Source organism: Leguminivora glycinivorella, chromosome Z, assembly GCF_023078275.1.
Source record: "Leguminivora glycinivorella isolate SPB_JAAS2020 chromosome Z, LegGlyc_1.1, whole genome shotgun sequence".
NCBI classification, from domain to species: Eukaryota; Metazoa; Arthropoda; class Insecta; order Lepidoptera; family Tortricidae; genus Leguminivora; species Leguminivora glycinivorella.
The window spans coordinates 18,250,844-18,272,539 of NC_062998.1; the positions used below are offsets into that span (position 1 = coordinate 18,250,844).

At 36.9% G+C, this 21,696-nt stretch overlaps 2 protein-coding genes across 3 annotated transcripts in view; both read right to left on the minus strand.

Moving 5' to 3' along the window:
- LOC125240737 (protein Wnt-11-like) overlaps nt 1–21,696 on the minus strand; it is a 52,962-nt gene that overhangs the window by 13,824 nt on the left and 17,442 nt on the right. For both annotated transcript variants that reach the window (XM_048148785.1, XM_048148784.1), the window contains exons 2-3: nt 3,344–3,425; nt 2,736–2,889 (exon numbers count right to left, since the gene is read on the minus strand). In XM_048148785.1, coding sequence (XP_048004742.1) covers nt 2,736–2,889; nt 3,344–3,425 — 236 coding nt within the window. The remainder of the gene's footprint in view (nt 1–2,735; nt 2,890–3,343; nt 3,426–21,696) is intronic.
- On the minus strand, nt 7,395–10,363 carry LOC125240738. The gene is made up of 2 exons (XM_048148786.1): nt 10,349–10,363; nt 7,395–8,629 (listed from the first exon to the last, which is right to left on the minus strand). Exon 2 carries the CDS (start codon nt 8,568–8,570, stop codon nt 7,554–7,556), a length of 1,017 nt encoding a protein of 338 aa, XP_048004743.1. The 5' UTR covers nt 8,571–8,629; nt 10,349–10,363; the 3' UTR covers nt 7,395–7,553.

The window sequence follows — 21,696 nt, forward strand, 5'->3', positions numbered from 1 at the left end:
CGTTAACAAAAAACTTGATTCGTGTTTCGAACTCGACCATCGAGTTCAACATGGTTAGGTACGCAAAAAATTAAAATCAAATAGAAGCAGTTGGAATATCTGTGCATTATGTATGTAACGTAGTAATTTAATAATCGTTCTTCCTGTCTAGTACAATTAATGCTCTTAAAACGCGTTCAATTTATTGTTTTATGTTTTGAAATATGTAACTTCGAAATTGTGCCTAGTCGGAAAGACCGGCATATAAGAGTAAGGCACTTTTTTAGGCTTTATGGGAAATAAGTCGAGTTTAAGCGGGTGTTGTAGGTTAAATTTAATTATAAGTTTCGGCTTTGCTTTTGTCTGGACCTGAAAAAAGAAGGTTATCAACCTCATTTACAGTCTTGCCTTATAAATAGAAAAATGCTGAGATGTTGAAAATATCAACGTTATTTGTTTTAATATCTATCGCATTAGTCCCTGTTATTAAAACTAAAACATAACAATGAACATGATTTTGATACTTCTTTCCATATGAAATTACGCGACAACGAGCACTAGACGGTCTTTCCTTACTCAGCGCGTGGGGACGGACGGTCAACCCGCCGAGCCTTAAAAAAGTGATTTTTATCACATAAGTTTACTTTAATTCACCAAAGTATTAAAGAGATGTGTAGAATATAAAATTTGCTAGCCCATAGGACCATGCGGATCACTCCAGACTAATAGTCTAGTTTTATCCACTCAAACTTTATTTCAAAGCTGCCGCACTGACCTTACTAGGTAGGGTTTCTGATTTCTCGACCTATTTGAAGTCTCCAGTTTCGAGAAATCTCGAGCCCAAAGTCGCGAGTCTTCTCGAGTCTCGAGTATTTTTTTATAAATGGTAAAATTTTGATAAAATAACAAACAACAATATGATTAGTAGTTTTTATTGCACCACACTATGATTAGAAATGCGTAACAGCAATAAAAATCTTCTTTGAAATAAACATAAATTAAATTTTAATAAGAAAACTACAATTTAGACTTGAAAATAATACCTAATCCTTTAACTTCCCCGCCTGTGCACGGGTTAAGTAAATTAAAATGTCATGTATTAAATCATAATGTCATTGAAATTAAACGTTTAAAATAACTTCTTCTTCTTGCTCGTTTCCTCATTGCTGAGGATCGCGACCACAAGTAGCGTGTCTCCATTGAACGCGGTCATAAGCCATGTGGACTGCACAGTATACGCACGATTTCTTCACACAGTCAGACCATATCTTACGAGCCCCACCCCAAGAATGTTTACCATTAATTCGCCATATTGGTGCTCTCATAATGTGTCCGAAAAATCTGAGGGTCGCTCTTGGCATATTTTGGAGAGCCGTGTGGTGATATTCAGTTCTTGCAAAATAGAGATGTTAGTTCTTCTAGCTTTTCAAGTTATACTCGTAGCAGTCTTCGCCAGCACCACATCTCAAAAGCGTCAATCTTAGCCACGTCACAGCTTTTCAGGGTCCAAGTTTCGGCACCATACATAAATATCGAGATTATCGAGAAGACAAGAGATCGAACTAATCACACTTTATTTTGACGTCGGATTGTTCTTCCAAATCTTGTCGAAGTTATCCATAGCACTCTTCGCAGGTTATCAATGACCCAAGATACATAAACGCGCTGACTTTTTCGTAATGACGAAGTGCTTTTAAATAACACGAGGCTGTCAAAACTAGCCAAAGTTGCTGCCAGCTTATTACGTTGGAACGAGAGGTTAGATCGCTTTATCTCGTTATAATTTATGGTCGCCGTTCGACACCGTCCCCACCGCCTCGCAATGAGACCGGGCAGAAGGTAAAAAGTTGCATTTCTCTTCAGTTCGTACTTTATATTCGGAACTCGAGTCTTGAGTACCTGTAATTTTTTTCTCGTCTCGAATGAAGCCGAAATTCTCGAGTTGTCTCGAGTAACGAGACTCTCGAGCAGAAACCCTATTACATACTAGGTTTTGTATCTCTTTCGGGTGTACACGACTGTCTTTAGCATAAAGTCCCACAACAATGCTACGACAGTGCTACGGCTATAGGCACAAGTGGCTTCAATTGTATTCGATATGCGTTTCTAGAGTAGGTATAGCTACTTATGGTGTTTTATAATTATATGTACTTATAAAACGCGATCGAAAATATATGACCCTTATATAATGCTAGGTACCAAGTGCTACAACATAGCTACGACTACAAAAGTGCTACGATTATTTTATACACCTATACAAAATTAGATTAACTAATTAGTAATATTTAGCCTTGGTAATAGTGAGGGAATTAGGGTCTACGGCCTACACTACTTTCTCCAGAGACAACAAATCTACCAAGATTAATTTTAAAGATTTGACAATTTTACACCGTTTGTAAATCAGTCTTTAAATAGCGTGTTGGCATATTATTCTTTGTTAACCCCCGACGCAAAATCGACGGGGTGTTATAAGTTTGACGTGTCTGTATGTCTGTGACATCGTAGCTCCCGAACGCATGAACCGATTTAGATTTAGTTTTTTTTGTTTGAAAGCTGAGTTGGTCGGGAGTCTTTTTAGCCGGTTTCATGAAAATCGAGCCACAACGTCGGGGTTTTTTTTATTTTTTTATTTGAATATTGTGGTGGTTTTACCTAAATAGGCTAAATAGGATGTGCGGCGGGTCATGGTCAAAGTTATACACCGTCGTTTGGAAGAGCCGTATAATTATAAATATTAGAAGTTGTTTGGCACTTACCGGTGAGTAGGTCTGGCGAGTAGTTGGGCGCGCGCTCGATGGAGGAGCAGTTCCAGCGGTCGCCGGCGTGCGCGGCCAGACAGGCGGCGCGCGTCAGCCGCGCGGCCGCCGCCACGTGCGCCATCGCCCCGGGCTGCCGTCGGCACGCACGAGCCTAAGAAGACGTTCACTTAGGTACTTTTTTACTGCCATTTTGCACAATATTTTATTTCATAATTAGTAAGAAGAAGAAGCGCTGGTGGCCTAGTGGAAACGCTTTGTGGCCTAGCGGAAGCTCTGTTGGCCTAGCGTAAGCGCTGGTGGCCTTAGCGGTAAGAGCGTGCGACTTTTAATCCGGAGGTCGCGTATTTGATAGGTCACAAGCACTTTTCAGTAAAGGAAAACATCCTGAGGAAACCGGACTAATTCGAATAAGGCCTAGTTGCCCTTCGGGTTGGAAGGTCAGATGGCAGTCGCTTTCGTAAAACGCGCGGTTACGCCTATAGTCTTGGGATTAGTTGTCAAAAGCGGACCCCAGGGAGCCTGGCAAATGCCGTTATAACGCAAGGAGGATGAATTAGTTAGAAGAAATTCCATACCTACTGAACATAGGTTCTGGGTAACATTACCTGGCCGGCCCATAACGCTCCATCGCGCCTCGCCGTCGCGCAGTCAACCTCCGTCCAGTTTCCCTCGCTCTCGTGCAGCGCTCTGTGTCAATCAAACAACGCTTTATAATACGATAACGTCTTTGCAACGAAAATCCACGTCAATATATTATAGGAGTGATAGAGGGACACATAGAGCAAGCGATTAATACCTTGGCTAGGATGGATGAGCTGGGAAAGCCGAGAAGGCCTATCTGTAGCAGGTGAAACGAGCTACTCTTAACGATACTCGCACCTGACTTAACTAACTAGCTTGGCACGTTACTTTTCACTGTGACAAAATGTTCACACTTTATCATTGAACATTCCATATATAGAGCGTTAGCTTGGTCCAATTGTACCAACAAGTATGTAAGTATACAGAGTGGGGCCTGTAACAAAGGCGAAGAATTGAACTCTAGGCTATTCTCCTTATACTGATCAACATTTGTTCGGCGACTTTTAAAAATAACTTGTATTTTGATTTTTATCACCCTTGAAAGTTTTTTCTAAGAGGTAATGTATTGCGAATTCTGTTAAGTCTAAAGTGTGACAGACAACGTCAATGACAACAATAATGGCGTACATTGAAGCTAATATTTATTTTGTATGAAAAATTAAAAATTTAAAGACTTCATAATTTTTAAAAGTCACTGAAAAAATGTTGATTATGCCTACAGTTCAATTCTTCGCCTTTGTTACAGGCCCCACTCTGTATTGTATATCTTAAAAGCTCGTGACGCGAGTGTTTGTTTAGTAGGCATAGGTAGTAGGTTTACATGTAAGTAACTATTAACTACCGCTATAATATATAATATACTGTTAGGAATTTGGGTATCACCATGGATGAGACGCTCTCATGGGCTGCGCATACGGCTGAGGTGAGTAAAAGGGTGTTTGCATCTCTCCACTCTTTAAAACGACTCCAAAACTTTCTCCCGTTTCATATACCAAGGCGACGCTTGCACGATCCCTTTTGTTACCACTTTTAGATTACTGTGACATTGCATTTTTGGACCTGAGGGAGGAACTGCTTGATAAGCTAGAGCGCCTACAAAATGTATGCATCCGCTCTACATTTTTAGTTTACGGAAGTATGACCATATCTCTGAGTTCCGTTCTCATCTTGGTCACAGTATAATAATAGTACCTACATTGTGCAACAAGGGAGGTAAGGGGGTCATTAAATACGAGTGACCTGATATGAATAGAGACACGAGTATTAAATTTAATATCCTTACCTCCTGAGTTACACACAATGTTTTTCATCACATTTGAGAGAAAAAGGCAAAGCGCGAGTCGAGAACATATTGTCAGATTGTAAATTATAACGATTTATCTGAGTTAAATTTACGAAATAAATGCAAAACACACTGAAATAATTCTAAAACATAAATAAATTGCATTTTTCATACCGTATAATATCTTTTGTAGCTTAATAGTCAAATTTTGGTTGTGCAACAAAAATCCTTGGTTGATTGAAACATCCTTTGCCTGAAGTATTGTACGGATTGTATTAATTTTTAAAACTAAATCCATTATTCCCTTGGGAATAAAATAGTACATTATGCTTCAGTACACGTAGACGCAATGAGACTTTTAAACAGCAAATGTGATGAAATAGTTATTTTTTATACACTAGAGGGAAAACGTGTTTTGTATTTTAATACCGAGTGTGGTGAAAAACGCATTTTATCCACTAGTGGATAAAGTAACTTTACCTTGAATATAGTCATTTTGACTGCTTTAAAATTGATAAAAATGAGTGAATCTAGTGATGACGATGTTTTACCACCTGTGGAACTACTGAAAGCAATGATTAACGCGTTTTTTGCGTTTTACTTTCCTCGCTATAGTGAGGAGAAAAGTTTTGTATTACACTCGGGTGCAAATGTATTTTACTCTACCTACAAATGTGTGTTCAAAAACTCTCAAGTTCAGGATTCTATTCTCGAACCACTCGCTTCGCTCGTGCGAAACTACAACGCAAAAGAATGCGTTTATCATTGCTTTCAGTAGTTCCACAGGTAGTAAATCATCTTAATTACTAGATTCACCTACTTTTATCAATTTTAAAGTAGTTAATTTGACTTTATTCAAGGTGAAAAATTACTTTGTGTAACACGGGGAGATGGATAAAATCCGTTTTTACCCGCTGTCGTATTAAAGGACTTCCTCCCCAAAACACGTGTTTACCCGCTGGTATTAAAGGACAAAACACGTGTTTCCAAGCTAGTGAGGGGAAAAGAGTATTATCATACAGTATGGCACCTCCCGCTCCCCGCTGAAAGTGCCGCCCACCCCCTCTCGGTTACCTCACAGTTAACGTCTGTCAAAAACGCGAACAGTCGACCTGTCATATGTCACTCATACAAGCATAATACGCGTTCACCTACACGAGCTTAGACTGTGTGACTAGGAACGCGCCTCTTTCATATATTTAATCGCCAGTGTCAGAGGTGTGGCTTGGTTGGCTACCGATTCGTAGGCGTAGGGACGTGCACATTTTGACATTGCTTTTTAGACTTGTGTAGTACATGTACTGATAGTACAAAAGACACGATTCCCTGCACTGTACTAGACCGAACTACTCCCAAATGATTCTGCTCTCTAGTACATTTAGTACACTCACACACGCGCCACGCGCAACAAAATGGGAGCGAAAGGAGCGAAGAGCCGAGAAGTGTGATCCGACCGCAACCGAACTAGAACCGACTGACTCGGACCGAGAGCGCGCGAAAACGGCCGATCATCTCTCGGCTAGTGCGAGCGAGCGTTACTGTACGCTATATGCACATATGCACAATTTGTCTCTCGCTCTCTCGGTGTACTACTGTACTAAATGTCCTAAAAGAACGAACTAGTACACTTCGGAGATCGTACTATTTGGGAGCGATCTTACAGTGAACGAGCAGGCACAACTCTATTGCTTTTCAATGTCCTGTTTAATCCAGCCTCTCCTAGTAATGTAGAAATTGCAGAACATTGAAACATTTTAATTCCCGCAACATGCAATTTATTTTTTCCAGCATAATATAAAACCTCTATTACTCTAAATTCTCACTATCCATATTTCTCTTTCCAGATACCGAACTATTTGATGCCTGTTTTTGGTCATGCCAATATATGTATATACAAAAAAAAAAAAAAAAAAAAAAAAAAAAAGATCGCTGTCATAACTGGCAGTTGGTAGTAGTCATCGCTTGAGATCTAGTGCAAACCTGACTCTTGCTGTACCGTCTAACAAGACCCGAGCATACTCGGAATCGTTGCGCGCTGTACAATTATGGAACAAATTGCCGTTGTCTATTAGACAGTCCCAATCGGTAGCATCACTCAAGAGGAATTTGCATAAGTTATGGCTATCCAATGACGTGTACTGGTTGAGTAGGTACTAATTATTTGATTTAATTGTGATGTTGAATATATATATTTATACATAAATATAAATATATTCAATTCAAAAATATATATTTAAATATAAGGTATATATATTTATGTATTTGTAGATATTGGTATAATAGGCTGCAGGTTCTAATTATTACTTGGGTAATAATTGAACTATATGTTTTTCTTTTCTGTACAGTGTTCGTTTGTCTATCATGTTTTAATTAGTTTTTCCTTTCAATTAGCTCAAAGGTTGACTGGAAGAGATCCCTTATAGGGATAAGTTCGCCTTTGTACACCATAACTATACTGTATTTCTATGTCCTAACTTGTCTTATGTACAATAAAGTGTTTACATACATTTACATACATACATAATATATAACTGTCACTGAAATGGTAATTGAACATTGCAAAGGATAATATCATGTAGGTACTTACTACCTCTACTGCATCTTCATTTTGTTAGAACATCAGATCACAGAAGGTAAACTTGAAGTTTATTATCTTTTGTTCTAACAAATTATACCTACAGTTAAATTTTGTATCAGGTAGGTAGATAAGTATTAATAGAAAAAGCAACGAGTTTTAACTAATGGGTATTAAAACAAAACAATGTGTTGTATAATCAATTCTATTTATTGAGCAACGTCAACTTCGTTATTTTATGTGAATATCAGCACTACTTAGGTGTAAGGTGTAAGGCATGAAATAAGTTGACTAATAGTTTAGTTCGGCTGTTTTTTACTTTAAGTACCTACAAAAGCGTGGTATATGTATATTATTAGAAATAGCCGCGTATTTTCTAGGAATGTTTTTCTGTGGAGTTTGCCGCAAGTCCGGCGTCCTGGCGACGCGCCGACTCCGGTCTCTGGCCGCGTTGGAAGGCTTCGCACATTTCGTACAAGTAATTCGGAAGGAAGTCCGACGCTTCGCCCTCTCTGCGCCTCAGCATCCTGTAAGCTTCACGTAGCGTCGGCTTCGGAGACAGTCGCAATTCTAGCTCAACTGCAGATGGAAAGTGAGCAGCCAGCGAGTACACGATCTCCAGGTCGGAGGGCGGTGGATTGAGGTGCCTGTAGCTAGAAACTTTCTGCAAGAAATATTCCGACATAGGTATCTGTTGATTAGCTTCGTCATACTTTCCTAACTTCATATCATACAGGGCAGCCTTTTGCCTGTCAGCCCCCCAAAATTCTTCTTCGAACGCTTTGAAAAAATGTTCTACGTCTTTGAATTCACTTTTGAAACAGCGAGCCCACATAAGCGGTACACCTTCGAAGCATGACATAATAAAGGCGAGTTGTTTCTCTACAGGCATGTTCAACTCAGACATGTAATACTTTACATACTCTACAAAGTCCATAGGATGCGTGTCTCCATTATCATCAAAGTGGGGTCTCTTATAGGTAGAGGTCATAATCCAATCATTAATATTATCAGACAAGGTTTGTATGGCTTTAACGGAACTTTCGATGTCTTTATCGTCTAATTCGAGTATCTTCGGGCCAATTTCATGAGCCATTTCCGTTTTCTCGAATACTCCACTCGCTTTACCCAAATTGGGAAGTGACATATGACTGCGTAGACGTGATGAAGGCATATTTTTATAAACGTCTTCTTGACTCTGAGAAAAACGAACCCCGAACCCTAAAGTAGGCTTGTAGGGGGGCCGTTCGTCGAAAAGCACGGAATCCTCGTGCCGGGGCGTGCGAGCGTCGCAATGTTTGTCCTTGCCCACCGACGTAGATATTTTATCCACCATCTCCGACAGATTTGAGACGGAAGTTTTGATTTGGCGCAAATCAACAAATAAGCTCATGTTGAAAACGAGTTCAAATATGTGAATTTGTTAACTTAGTCGCATTTTTTTTTCAAAATCTGTAACAAAACGAATTGAAAGTTACATTTAACGGGTTATACGTAGATTAATCTATGAATGGTCGATGCTCTGACTCTGACCCTAATAAAAAGTTTAATTTCTTATGAACAGGGACACATACGTAACTCATAAGCATTCGCATAAGTTAAAGTCCGGTTTACAATATTTTAAATTATGTAACTATAGGTACATAATACTTAAATAAGTCTAGAAGTGTATTTTTCTTGAATGTAATCTAGATATGTACAAAGACATAACTCCGTATACTACTCGATCCTCTTTGGTATGTAGAAAGGCCAGATTTTTTTCACACAGCATGAGCGAGTTACTTTTAGTAAGTTAAAACTATCTTAATAGACTAAGACGAGTATTGTGCGTTTTAGACTTGAGTTCGTGATTTTTACGCCAGAGCAAAAGGCTATAGCCACTTCTACTCATGGACTTAAGAGCCCAGAGCCGCCAGACCTTCCTCATTTTCTCAAAGATGAAACTTTGGGATAATGTAGAATTCGTATCGACGTTTAATGTCTGCATATTATACCTAGTTCGCCCCGTCGGCCATTTTTTTGCATTACTTACTTTTTTTTAAAACACTAACTTGAATTCTCAAGGCTGATTTTTATATATGTATTAGAAAAAACTGTAAGAATTTGTTAATCATCATTTCCTGACCATTTCCGCCAGCCGTAACTTTTACCAGACGGTTGAAAGTGTCTATAACTTGCCTAATTTCTCAAGTTTTTTTTATACCACGTCGGTGGCAAACAGTTATACGGTCCTCCTGATGGAATTAAGCGGTCACCGTAAGGTCCGTAAGTTATGGCTAGGAAATGATGACTATCAATTATCATAATGTACAATAAAAATCAGTCTTAAGTATGGCCGCAAAAACGACGGCGGAACTAGGGAACACGCAGACATTAAACGCCAACACGAACTCTACATTATCCCAACGTTTCGTCTTTGATAAAATGAGGAAGGTCTGGCGGCTCTGGGCTCTTAGTCCTCCTTAGTCCTTAGGTTAGGTAGGTTAGTTACATGTTGACATTTTATAACTTCAATTTTTAATCTTTTTAATCTGTTTAAGTATCTTTTGCATGCCTGTTGGTCGAATACACTGACACTTCCCTAGTTTTAAGACCTATTTGTATTTACGTGTATTCTTGCAAAATAAAAAGTTTGAAGTTTGAAGTCCAGACGTTTTAGAATGCGTAAGTCGATAGGGGTTACGGAAAATAAGGAAGATAAGTACATTGGTTCTAGTAAGAAACCGTATGGGGGCGCTGTTAACTTTCTCCATATAGGTAATTAAACCATTTTTCGTCACGTTTACGCTATCGAATAACGTAATTAGAATAGAAATTCTTTCGAGCTTAAGTAATAAATTGGAATATAATATATATCCAATCGCATGAATACATAAATGCCTAGAAATAAATTTATTAAATCTGTACATAAGTAGCACTAAATATTCAATTTTGGGAACTATTTTATGTTTAAACATTTTGGGAACTAATAATCCTTAATGAACTCGGAATATGTGTAATGCAAATAATTGGTGTAAAGTGTTCTTTTAAATAAATAAATATCGGTTATACTTTAAAAAAATATATTTTCCCAGTCGCAAAATTATAATAAGCAACAAAACACGAACCAATATTATAACAACAGAGCAAAAGAGTGCGTGCGTCGAAAGTTAGTAAGTAAATCGGGCTTACGTGCGACGATACCGACAGGGCCCACCGTACTACCCGCTACCACCGGGGAGGCCGTACTTGCCGCTTTTTATACGCTCAACTTACGGTATCTGGGTTATCGTTGCCGGAGTAATAAATTCCATTGATATTTCGTCGAGCTTGCCAAGGTTACCGATCCTTGTTTCCAATATTCCATATAGGAAGGTATTGTTATTTTCGTCACATAATAAAACATAAATAACAGAATCATTGTCGATGCAAAACTATTTGTAGGATCCATGAGGTTAAATTTTATCGTCGGCGGATTCATTTACACCTACAGGGGACCGATTTTTGAATCTCGAAGGTATGAATTCGCCGTTCGAAAGTCTGTGGAAAACGACGTAATGCTATTTTTGAAAACCGGCCAAGAGCGTATCGGGCCACGCTCAGTGTAGGGTTCCGTAGTTTTCCGTATTTTTCTCAAAAACTACTGAATCTATCAAGTTCAAAACAATTTTCCTAGAAAGTCTTTATAAAGTTCTACTTTTGTGATTTTTTTCATATTTTTTACACATATGGTTCAAAAGTTAGAGGGGGGGGACGCACTTTTTTTTCCTTTAGGAGCGATTATTTTCGAAAATATTAGTATTATCAAAAAACGATCTTAGTAAACCCTTATTCATTTTTAAATACCTATCCAACAATATATCACACGTTGGGGTTGGAATGAAAAAAAATATCAGACCCCACTTTACATGTAGGGGGGCTACCCTAATAAAATATTTTTTTCCATTTTTTATTTTTGCACTTTGTTGGCGTGATTGATATACATATTGGTACCAAATTTCAGCTTTCTAGTACTTACAGTTACTGAGATTATCCGCGGACGGACGGACGGACGGACGGACAGACAGACATGGCGAAACTATAAGGGTTCCTAGTTGACTACGGAACCCTAAAAAAGGCGGCTAGTAATGTTAAATCTAGTGGTAAAGACCACTCGTTTTTGATCCAATTGGTAGAATTTAAATCGCTAATAGTGGAGATGTTATTGAACGAAATTAACGAAATCGAATAGTCGACATTCAAAAATCGACCCCCAGGAGCAGGACCGACCACAGTAGGTATTAAATACCTACCACACGCATACTACTTACCCACGTACTCGCCACTCTGTAATAGAATGCCTTTGCCAAATCCACGAAAATAGACCTTTTGACCACTGTCCAAATACTTTTATTCAGGTAAGTTATGCATCGCAACTCGCAAGGTCTTGAGACGGCTCAGCACAAGCCTACCTACATATCACACTTCTACCTAGTGATGGGTCGTCGGTAAAATACTCGTTACCAGTATTTTTCCATTTGGGAATATTACCAGTAAAATACCAATCTTACCGGTAATATTACCAAAATCGGGTAATATACAAAATTTGCGATTTTTATGACACGCGATGGTTATTTTTTTAATTATGTATTACTAAGTCGCCATCATAAAACTTAAAAAAACTCGTAGAGTGCCTCGGGGAGTAAATTACCAATCTTACTAGTAATATTCCCAATAATACCGAGTAAATTACCAGTCTTACTGGAAACATTCCTTTCCTATATTGTCACCAACTGCAAATATACTTCGTATAATTTTGTGGTATCTCGTGGCTTGTGGCAGATATATCTAATATTTGGATATTTTGTCCCTGTTCCATTATACAACTATTTTACTACTGGGGTTACTTTGATACTTGGGGTTACATTGATAAAAACTTCGTTTAATTTTTAAACGCAAAATTCTACATGTCCCAACGCATCTGTCCATTTTTAGGGTCAATATACTAAACATATAATAAATTAAATGACTACAAGTAAAACCATCTAAATAACCAACAAATAACAACATCTGTAGTGTGCACACTTGCACTGTTATGCCGCATCCACTAGCATCGCAGTCATTATACCTCCTTAACACTCATATTCTTACTTGTTTATTATCTACGCTGCGACGCATCTGAACCGCCGTTAATAACTAATGATTTCTACCCACTTTTTTCTGCCATGTATGCATAATTGTAAATAGTACTTAAAATAATTAATTTGCAAACCCTTATAAAACTAAATATTTATGTAGTGAACTGCACGTTAGCCATAAGATATTATTTGTAATGTAATTGAATCTCATGTAAGCGAATTTTGTAAATTCTTTATGAGATAATAAATGTCTTAAACCAGAACAAGTATGGTCGTGGGCAGTGCAAATCTCTTGTCAAAATGTACATACATACATATAATCACGCCTGTGTCCCATAAAAGGATAGACAGAACACATGTAAAACATTGTCAAAATGTAAGTATAGTTTATGGCTATTTATCATGTTCAAATAAAACTAACTTAGTGGGTCTTAAAGTAAAAGGTTCACAGTGAATATTAGCTTACCAGAAATATATTTAGGTATATCATTGTATTGAGTTTTGTGTTAAAATTCAAACTAGGCATTTTATTACTAATTATTTAGTTTATGGGGTGTCTTTGATCACCTGCATGGGGTAACATTGACCATACTTACACAAAGTTGATTATTGTGTATTATGTCAAGGTACTTATTGAGGCTGACAATTTGATCTATTTTTGTAATAAATATTGAGACAATCTTAAATAAAGTTGATTATTCGAAGATGGCAATTTATGTATTTGATCAAAGTAACCCCAAAATAGCATTAAACAGTTGTAACTTTTGAACTTGCGAAACGATTTTTATGTTTCCTTGAGATAAAATACTTCTGTAAGGGGTTACATTCGATTACCAAAAAAATCCTAGTTTTCGTATTTTTTTTCTCTCTCCGTACATTATTTTGTTAGCCTTTCTAGATTTTTTGCAGCGAAAGACTAAAAAAGTTGATGTTCCCATTTTTTTATTAAATTTAGAAGTTAGAGAAGTTTAAACTATAAACTGATCAATGTAACCCCAGTTTACGGTACCTATCTATTGTAATACTTTAATGCAAGTCTGCATTAGGTACCCAATAACTTTGTGTTAACAATGTGTTGTTGTACCGAATAGGTAATGTGAAAAAAAAACACGCCAAGTGCGAGTAGGACGGCCGCTTTTTTTCTCTCTCTTTTGTATTCGGAGGTACAGTAAGAAGTGAAACTCCATTATCGGACCATTTTTCTACTATTTACTCCTTCTTCTTCTTTGTCCTCGCCTTTTTTCTACTATTTACTGTTTAACGAAAATTTGTTAGATGAGATTTAAGCAAAAATAAAATACTGCCCTATTAATTTTCTACTATTTACAATACATAAACTAATCTGTGTGCAGGGCTGTGTAACCCTGCCTTACCACCTTTCGGTTCTATGGTCCCGGTTCTACTGGTGATAGGAAATATGGAGTATGCAGGAAAATTTCTATTATTTCGCCTTCCGGATCTGCGGCCCTGGTACTACAGGTGATCAAAAATATGGTTAAGCTGGGAAAAATAATACATGAAAATGTTTATACAGACAGACACGTTGCTACAGATGTAGTGCAAAGCCAGCGGCTGTCTAACCCCGCCTTACCACCTTTCGTTTCTGGAACGGGTTATTTATTAAGTTTCAGCTAATAGGGGCTATGCTATTCTATGTAACATTAATTTTGAATGAGATTACGTTGAGGCACTCTGTTCGGTCCTTGTTTGTTTATTTTTCTTTCTGACTCTTGGAGACCATATACATCTCCAAGGAAAAAAGTAGATTAAGTATATATATATATTTTTTTTTCCTTTGCTTAAGACAACAAGAGTCTTTTACAACTCTAAAGTTATTTTAGTTATTCGTTTTTTTTCTTCATGTATAATTTTTTTAGATGTACTTTGACACTTAGAGACTCTATACATCTCTAACATCTCTTATTAATAATCATAATAGCTTTGTACTTTGTATAATTTCTTGTGTTAATATTTTTTTTTTTATGAATACTTTTGCTTATTAAATTGTATCTTGTTTTTTTTTTTTTTTTTTTTTTTAATGCATGTTAATTATAAGATGTAATGTTTTGAAAAGAAGTGGCCCGCCGAGTTTCTTGCCGGTCCCATAGTGGATACCCTCCTCAAACTGAGGGGGGACTGAAATCTTCTCGAGGCTGAGGCGTAGGGTTAGAGCCGGCGTAGTTTTATTTGACGTTCATAAGCGCATTGTAATATGCCTACTTGGAAAATAAATATTTCATTTCATATTTCATTTCATTTCATTTCATTTCATTATTGCCTCTTTTCTTAAATTATTTCTAAATAAGCTCTTTCATGTGATAGTATGTACGAAAATTTCATTCAAAAATCTTTAATTTTTAATTTTTACATTACCCCCAAAAGTGACCCCTATGATAGAAATGTATTAATGTAAGTTACATATTCGTCTTCGGGTCACAAGGTTACATACCTCTATCAAATTTCAAGTTATTCGATTCCGTAGTTTCGGAGAAAATTAGCTGTGACTGTGACAGACGGACGGTGATCCTATAAGGGTTCTGTTTTTCCATTAAGGTACGGAACCTTAATATTGGTACGGTACCTTAATACAACAAATTAAAACAGATTTTAAAAAATTTCGTTATATTTTCGCCATATTATTCCTTAAAATTATGATTCATTGTAACTTTCATATCATACTGCTATAGTAATATTACCAGTAAGATTGGTAAAATACTCGGAAGTATTGGGAATATTACTGGTAATATTGGTAGTTTACTAATTGACGTTAGGTAGGTAATATTTTTTGTTATAATACAGTGCAACATGTATCCTTTGTATCAATAAACACAAAAGAAATATTTTTTATCTATTTTTATGTCTATATTTCTCTAAATTACCGCTAAGTGGTAATATTACTAGTAACATTACTGGTAAAATACTCGTTTTAGTAATATTACCGGTAACGACCCATCACTACTTCTACCTCCCATAAATATTTATTCCCACTATTTAGCTACCATCCATAGTGGTTAGTAATAAATATTGGAAAAAAAAACTAGAAATTGTTTAAGTACCTACCATATTTTACCACCGTTAACTATAGTGCAAAAATTCTAGTACTTACCTATCTTTTCCTATTAGGGCTTAATACGGAAAATTTAATATCTTATGACATTGGTTTAAATTGATTTTGCATTAAAATATGTACAAATTATAACCTAAGATCTTGTCATAATTATTAATTTATTACTAATAGGTACAATTTGTCTGTAAAAAAAGACATGTTGCATTGCATTACAGATGAACAACCTAGTAGGTATAGTTAGAGCAGCGTGAATAGGAATTAGAACGGCAGGTACTTCACGTTATGGACGTAATTGGAACAGGATATTACTGCAGCTCTATTAATAATTGCTGTGTTTCGCTTCGTAAACCGATATTCGTGTAAAGCGAAGGGGTGTATAGCAGCGCGCACGCGACGTCACGGCATGACGCAAATGACGAACGAAAGAGCTTCTAGTTCGTAGGCTAATTTGGAAATGCGAGCTTTATTTGCAACGGTACAGTTACGCCTCGTGTGGCACCGGTGCACCCTGGACCCCGGGCGTTACAAATTCGCATTCGAAGGGCCACCCGTCATAAAACACATTTGCTTAGGTAGGCACCTATCAACCCTTAAAAATGCTTATAGTCGTGAAAGGACGCAATAGCGGACGGCCCGGGACTTCGAGTCACGGTGCTACGAGCACAAAGCTTCCGTAGCCGCGTCCATTATGGATAATTCATGCGGAATGTAATTGTTCCGTTGTCCGATTCGGCACCGGGAACATTATCGCGTTCGTCACGGCGCGCACGTGTACGAGCGATCTAATAAAATAATTCCCGTATCTAATTGTACGCGCCTATCTCGATATAGGAGACAAAGAGCTCGCCGAGGGGCGAAGTGATACGCTCTGTCACATAGCTGTTCATACAATGCACGCGCTACCGATCTTTTCAACGTTTTTACTCTGCGTTTTACTTGGTGCCTTTGTGTCAGAGGAAGTAGAACTATGATATTTTTTGATTTAATTTTTCAACCGCCAATAATTTCATTCATCATCAATATTGAATTATACAAACGTAATGCATCACTACTGTTGGTTAAGGCCACCAAGAATGAAGGAATGTATTGAACTGTGATGGTAGCATTTGTATGACTTCAGGATTCTTACGTTACCAACGGAGGCTATAGGTTTTGTTAAAATGCTCGCTAAAATTTAAATGAAAGTAAAAACAAAGTAAATGGATTTAGAATAGAAGCATTAGCGTGGACGCGGCTGCAGCGGCTCGGCGGAGTGCTGATTCCTGTTTAATGATGATTAAATGGTGTATGATTGTGTCGGCGACGTGCGTGCCCGACCGCTGCGGCGCGCCGCCCCACGCCGTCCACTGCCGCCCACCACTACTAGATAATTTAGACTGCGCTTTAAAAACTATTACATTTTCTTATTCAATAAAGTCTTCAATACGATCGTACTTTAAAAAAAATATCTAAACAGAATATCAAAATAAAATAACGTACCTATTACGGTAGAAATTCTTTAATCTGCATCTCGTAACGTAATACACCTGTAGATATATCGACGTTACTCGTACTTATTCGAAATATTTTTACATGATTTGATGTATTTAATCATAACTTTAGCTTTAAATGCAGCTGGTTGATTTTAATTGGATATTCACTCCGAAGAGTCCGAAGTTAATTAACCAAGTGTTGAAATCAGTCGCGCAAATTAGTTAGCTAATTCGCCGAGAGATGGCGCTATACTATATTGCTTATTGATACCAATAGGTACATACAGGCTGAGTAAAAAGAGTAGACATTAAAAAGTGGCAACTTCGTATTGTCGTACCGTTTTCTCACACTGATTTGAAAGGGATCACACTAAAATGTTGTCAGTTGCCACTTTTTAACTTCTTTTTTTGTTAGACTGTACTTCGATAACATGAGATAATTTTGACTACCTATTGAAAGTTTCTACGGAACCCTCGATGAACGAGCCCGACTCGCACTTGGCCGGTTTTTTTGTCACAGAAACACCTTGGTACCCTATTTTTACTTTATTTAAGTAATATGTTTTTAACTCTCAATAGTGAAATATTATAGGTAGGTAAGTACATTAAGCGCATGCGGTATCGTTGCCCTAACACTGTCACTAATAATTCTAATAAACAAAAAGTTGACAAATTTGCAGGGCACAAAACTATGTTTAATAATTTTGAAAATAAATGCAACGTCATATAGAAGCCCACATCTTCTGAAAGCATATGACAAGAAGTTAACTAGGTATAATCACATAGAAATTTCAATTTGTTACAATCAGAAGCAATGGACAGGGGTTCAGTTCCGCAGTTAGTGTCGCAGTAAACTAGCACGCGTCATTACACACCGAAGAATGATACTGTAATTATGAACCATTCGATACACGCTGCTGGAGTAATGAGTGTAATGACTGTTAAAATCAAGATTCGAGGCCGCAATTTATTAAATCACCGGGGGTTAAGGAAGCTAAGTATTTAAGATCATGTATAGGTAATTAGGTATATGTATATCTAAAGTCAAGTAAGTAATACATGTAAACAGCTTTGTGTAAAAATAGCAACTTTACAAACATCTTGATACAAGGAATTTTATATAGATACAGTTTCGAAGTTTGGCGTTAAAGCGGGATTTATTTTTTGAAGGATAGCTTTTTTGTCTTTGTGGGTTTATCTTTGTTTTGTGGACAACATGGATGCTCGGGCAGCCTCCACTTGCAGTTCTTCCACCTGGCAAAATATCGTATACCTGCAGGATTGCACCTTACATTATAATCAACTACAGCGGCTCACCTACGGGCGTGGCGCGGGTGGACGGTACTACATGCAGTGTCCTCGAGGGGTGAGCGGCTACAGATAGTCCGGGACACAGCACTACTCCGACATACCTCGGGTTCATTTACAACAATCAAATGTGCCAGTGACCAAGGGGTTATACAATTCTAATACATTTTGGAACTCTATGCAGCCAATGTTCAAGTTAATTAGTCATATTTTAACAATATATATCAGAAAGGTATTACCTATTTATTGCTAATCTCGGACTATGCATAAAATTAGTAATGTTTGTGGTAACAGGGTGGAAATAAAACGGTGCCAAAGCGAGCTACGCGCTACGAGACGAGCGTAGCCGATAGAATGACAAAACACGTAGACAGCGAAAAACGACTACACATGCCTACACATAGAGAGGTCGTCATGATCGCTGCACGCTGGTAGTGAATTTGTTTAAACTTCTTAAGACGCTGACAGCAGTGACAGCACCCAATGGCCTTGACGTTGACGCTAGCGTACACTGTCTAATCGTATGAGAGTAAGTGATAGCGCGATGTCACTAAAAGAGGGCGGATAGGTAGGATAAGTGCAGAAAAATATTAAAATAAAATAGAAAAAAAAATTTTCTAAAATTAAAAAAATATTATATATTATTAATTAATTAAATTAATTATTTTTTTAATTTGTGCAAAATGTTTCGTTAGTGTTTTAGATATGTATATATTTGTTATTATAATATTAACTAAAGACAACTAAGTGAATAATTGAACGACACACAACCGTTTAATGACGGACTCGAGACCAATCTTTGCAATTTTTTTCTATCGAGCCGATTTCATTAAATCGTGTATCGAGTACGGCTATGTTCTTTGAAATATAATGAATAATAACATTAATAATTTACTTGCCTTACTAATACTAATAGTTTGTCTTAAAAAACTGCGCAAGTAACATCAATCTTACGCAATTGGGTGTTGTCAGCCCCTTAATAGCAATAATAGCACGTATTAATTTCAGGGTGAATTAATCGCAGACGAGCATGTGAATACTATTTTACTAAGTGCGTGTTACAATAGAACAGTTATAAATGTCATGTTTAGGAACTAGTCTGGAAGCCCAAGAATCTCTCGATATGAAGAAGAGTGGTGATATCTCGCTACCCCATTGATTGAGCCCTTGATTGGTAGGCGGTTCAACAAATCGGTGAATGGAAAATGGATTTAAAATAAATACATTATACCAAACTAACAGGTTGACAAGAATATTACGTGGTCTGGGTTGCGGCAGAATATCATGCTTTACTCGAAAGGGTAAGACGTATAGCTGAGTCGGAACCCTTTTGTTTTTGCTGCAATGCACACAGTGTGAAGCAATTATTTTTATGATGTGGATGTAATTCGTAATTTTTAAGTCAATTTGTATGTTTCGGTTCTTTTTTTTTTTTGTTATATTTGTGTTGTATTTTTAATTGTGTGTTATTGCAGCAATCAAATAAAGCTTTTATCTATTTATCTATCTATCTATTACGTTTAGGACGCTGCAGGTTATACGCAAAAGTCACTAACAAAAGGCATACTGACTCATACACACAATATCTATTGTACGCATTAAGCTTAATAATGAAGACCATTGTAGCGCACGTACTAGCCGTGGGGCGGCTCATAAAATATAAACCCTCCAAAATGAAACCAAGCGTGAGTATTGCTCTAATTTGGCACAGCATCATACAAAATGCCCGATTGTATATTCCGTACACGCGTACACATTAATTTATATCACGGCACGGCAAATCCCATTCCCAATTTAAATGTAAATAGCTATCAAGTAGGAAGCCCGAATAATTGAAACAAATGCAGGGATTACTTAACAAATTGTTCAATAGACGGACGATTTGTCTATGTCTCCTCTCAACATATAAAACAATATTTTATTGCTACTAAGTACTTTATCATATCAGTAAACAAATGACAATCGGACTGATACTAATCTAACTACGTATAGTCTATACCTATGTATATAGGTAAGGGTAAGGGTTATTAGTAATTTTAGAAGATGTAAATACTTAATGATTTGAAAGCAACCGAAACTACTAAAAAGGGGGAGACCGGCCCAGGTGAGCTAAATTTTGTTTCTGCTATTTAAGCATAATACAAGTTGTTCATTATGACTTTTATGACCTCAAATGTCACTGTACAAAGTATGGCTGGCCCTTTTTATTTCACCCAGTATAGTTACTTTACTGTACATATGTAATAATGGATTAGTGATAAATTATGATAAAATAACAAATTCTTTATTTTATCATAATTTATCACTAATCCATTATTACATATTTTGGCACTTTAATCACTTTGTACATCTACGTAACTTGGAATGTAAACTACCCAATGCACATAATACAGCGATGACCGAAACGAGAAGTTGACGTAGCTTTAATATTGAATTTACGGTTTTTATGGATAGTTCAGTTGGTTTTTTTTTTGCAAAATCTCGATATAATAAACATTAAATTTAAGAATTATCACTATTATCAGTTTTTAACGACGGTTAAGTTTTTTAGTTTTTAGGGTTTCGTACCAATAAGGTCGAATTTCCTTTTCGCACATGTATTGTACGACGTTTTTCAGTACAGAATTACAGACGGCCTTCCGAAGTTTCAACCTGACATGAAATGCACCACTTTTCGCACTAGTGCGTAAAAAATCACCATCTGTACTGAAAAAATAGTTTTGATATGTACAGTTTGAGCTCTGTCTAACGATACCCCATTTGACCCAGTAACTTTCATTTTGGCAATTTTATATAGTTAATATTAATAAATAAAAAAAAAAATACTTTCTATTTGTAGAGATTAACGATGTTCATAAGTATTTCAAAGCGATAGCAATAAGTAGTTCTCGAGATATTTAGTAATGTGACAGACAGACTTCGTGTAATTCGCTTAACATAATTTTTAAGAAAAAAAAACCACCGCTTTTGGGGTTCTGGTGAAAGGTACTTGCGAATGTTGGATTATGTAGAAATGTGTAGGTATTTTTTAAAACTGCTTTTAATACTTTAATTATTTGATGGCAACACAAATGAATATAAGTATACCGTTAAGGTTTGAAGAGTTTCTTCAATTCCTCATGAATCCGATTATAAGAAATCGAGCTTGACAAAATTTGAAAACTCAATATGTAAGCATAACAAAGAGAAAAAATCTCCTAACAATTAAATAAATATGACTGTTCTGAACTTAAATGCATGCTGTTCCTATAAAAATACGAAGGTCACTATAAGTGTGCCGTTCAAATTTAAGGAGTTCCGTTCTGATATTCATCAGCATTTCCACTGCACCAAATGTCACTGTTCTGGACGTAAGTGCATGCTGTTCTTATTAAAATACCAAAGTCACTATAAGCGTGCCGTTCAGATTTGAGGAGATCCGTTCTGATCATCATCAGCAGTTCCACTGCACCAAATGTCACTGTTCTGGACGTAAGTGCATGCTGTTCTTATAAAAATACCAAAGTCACTATAAATGTGCCGTTCAGATTTGAGGAGTTCCGTTTTGATCGTCATCATGTCATGTCACTGTTCCGT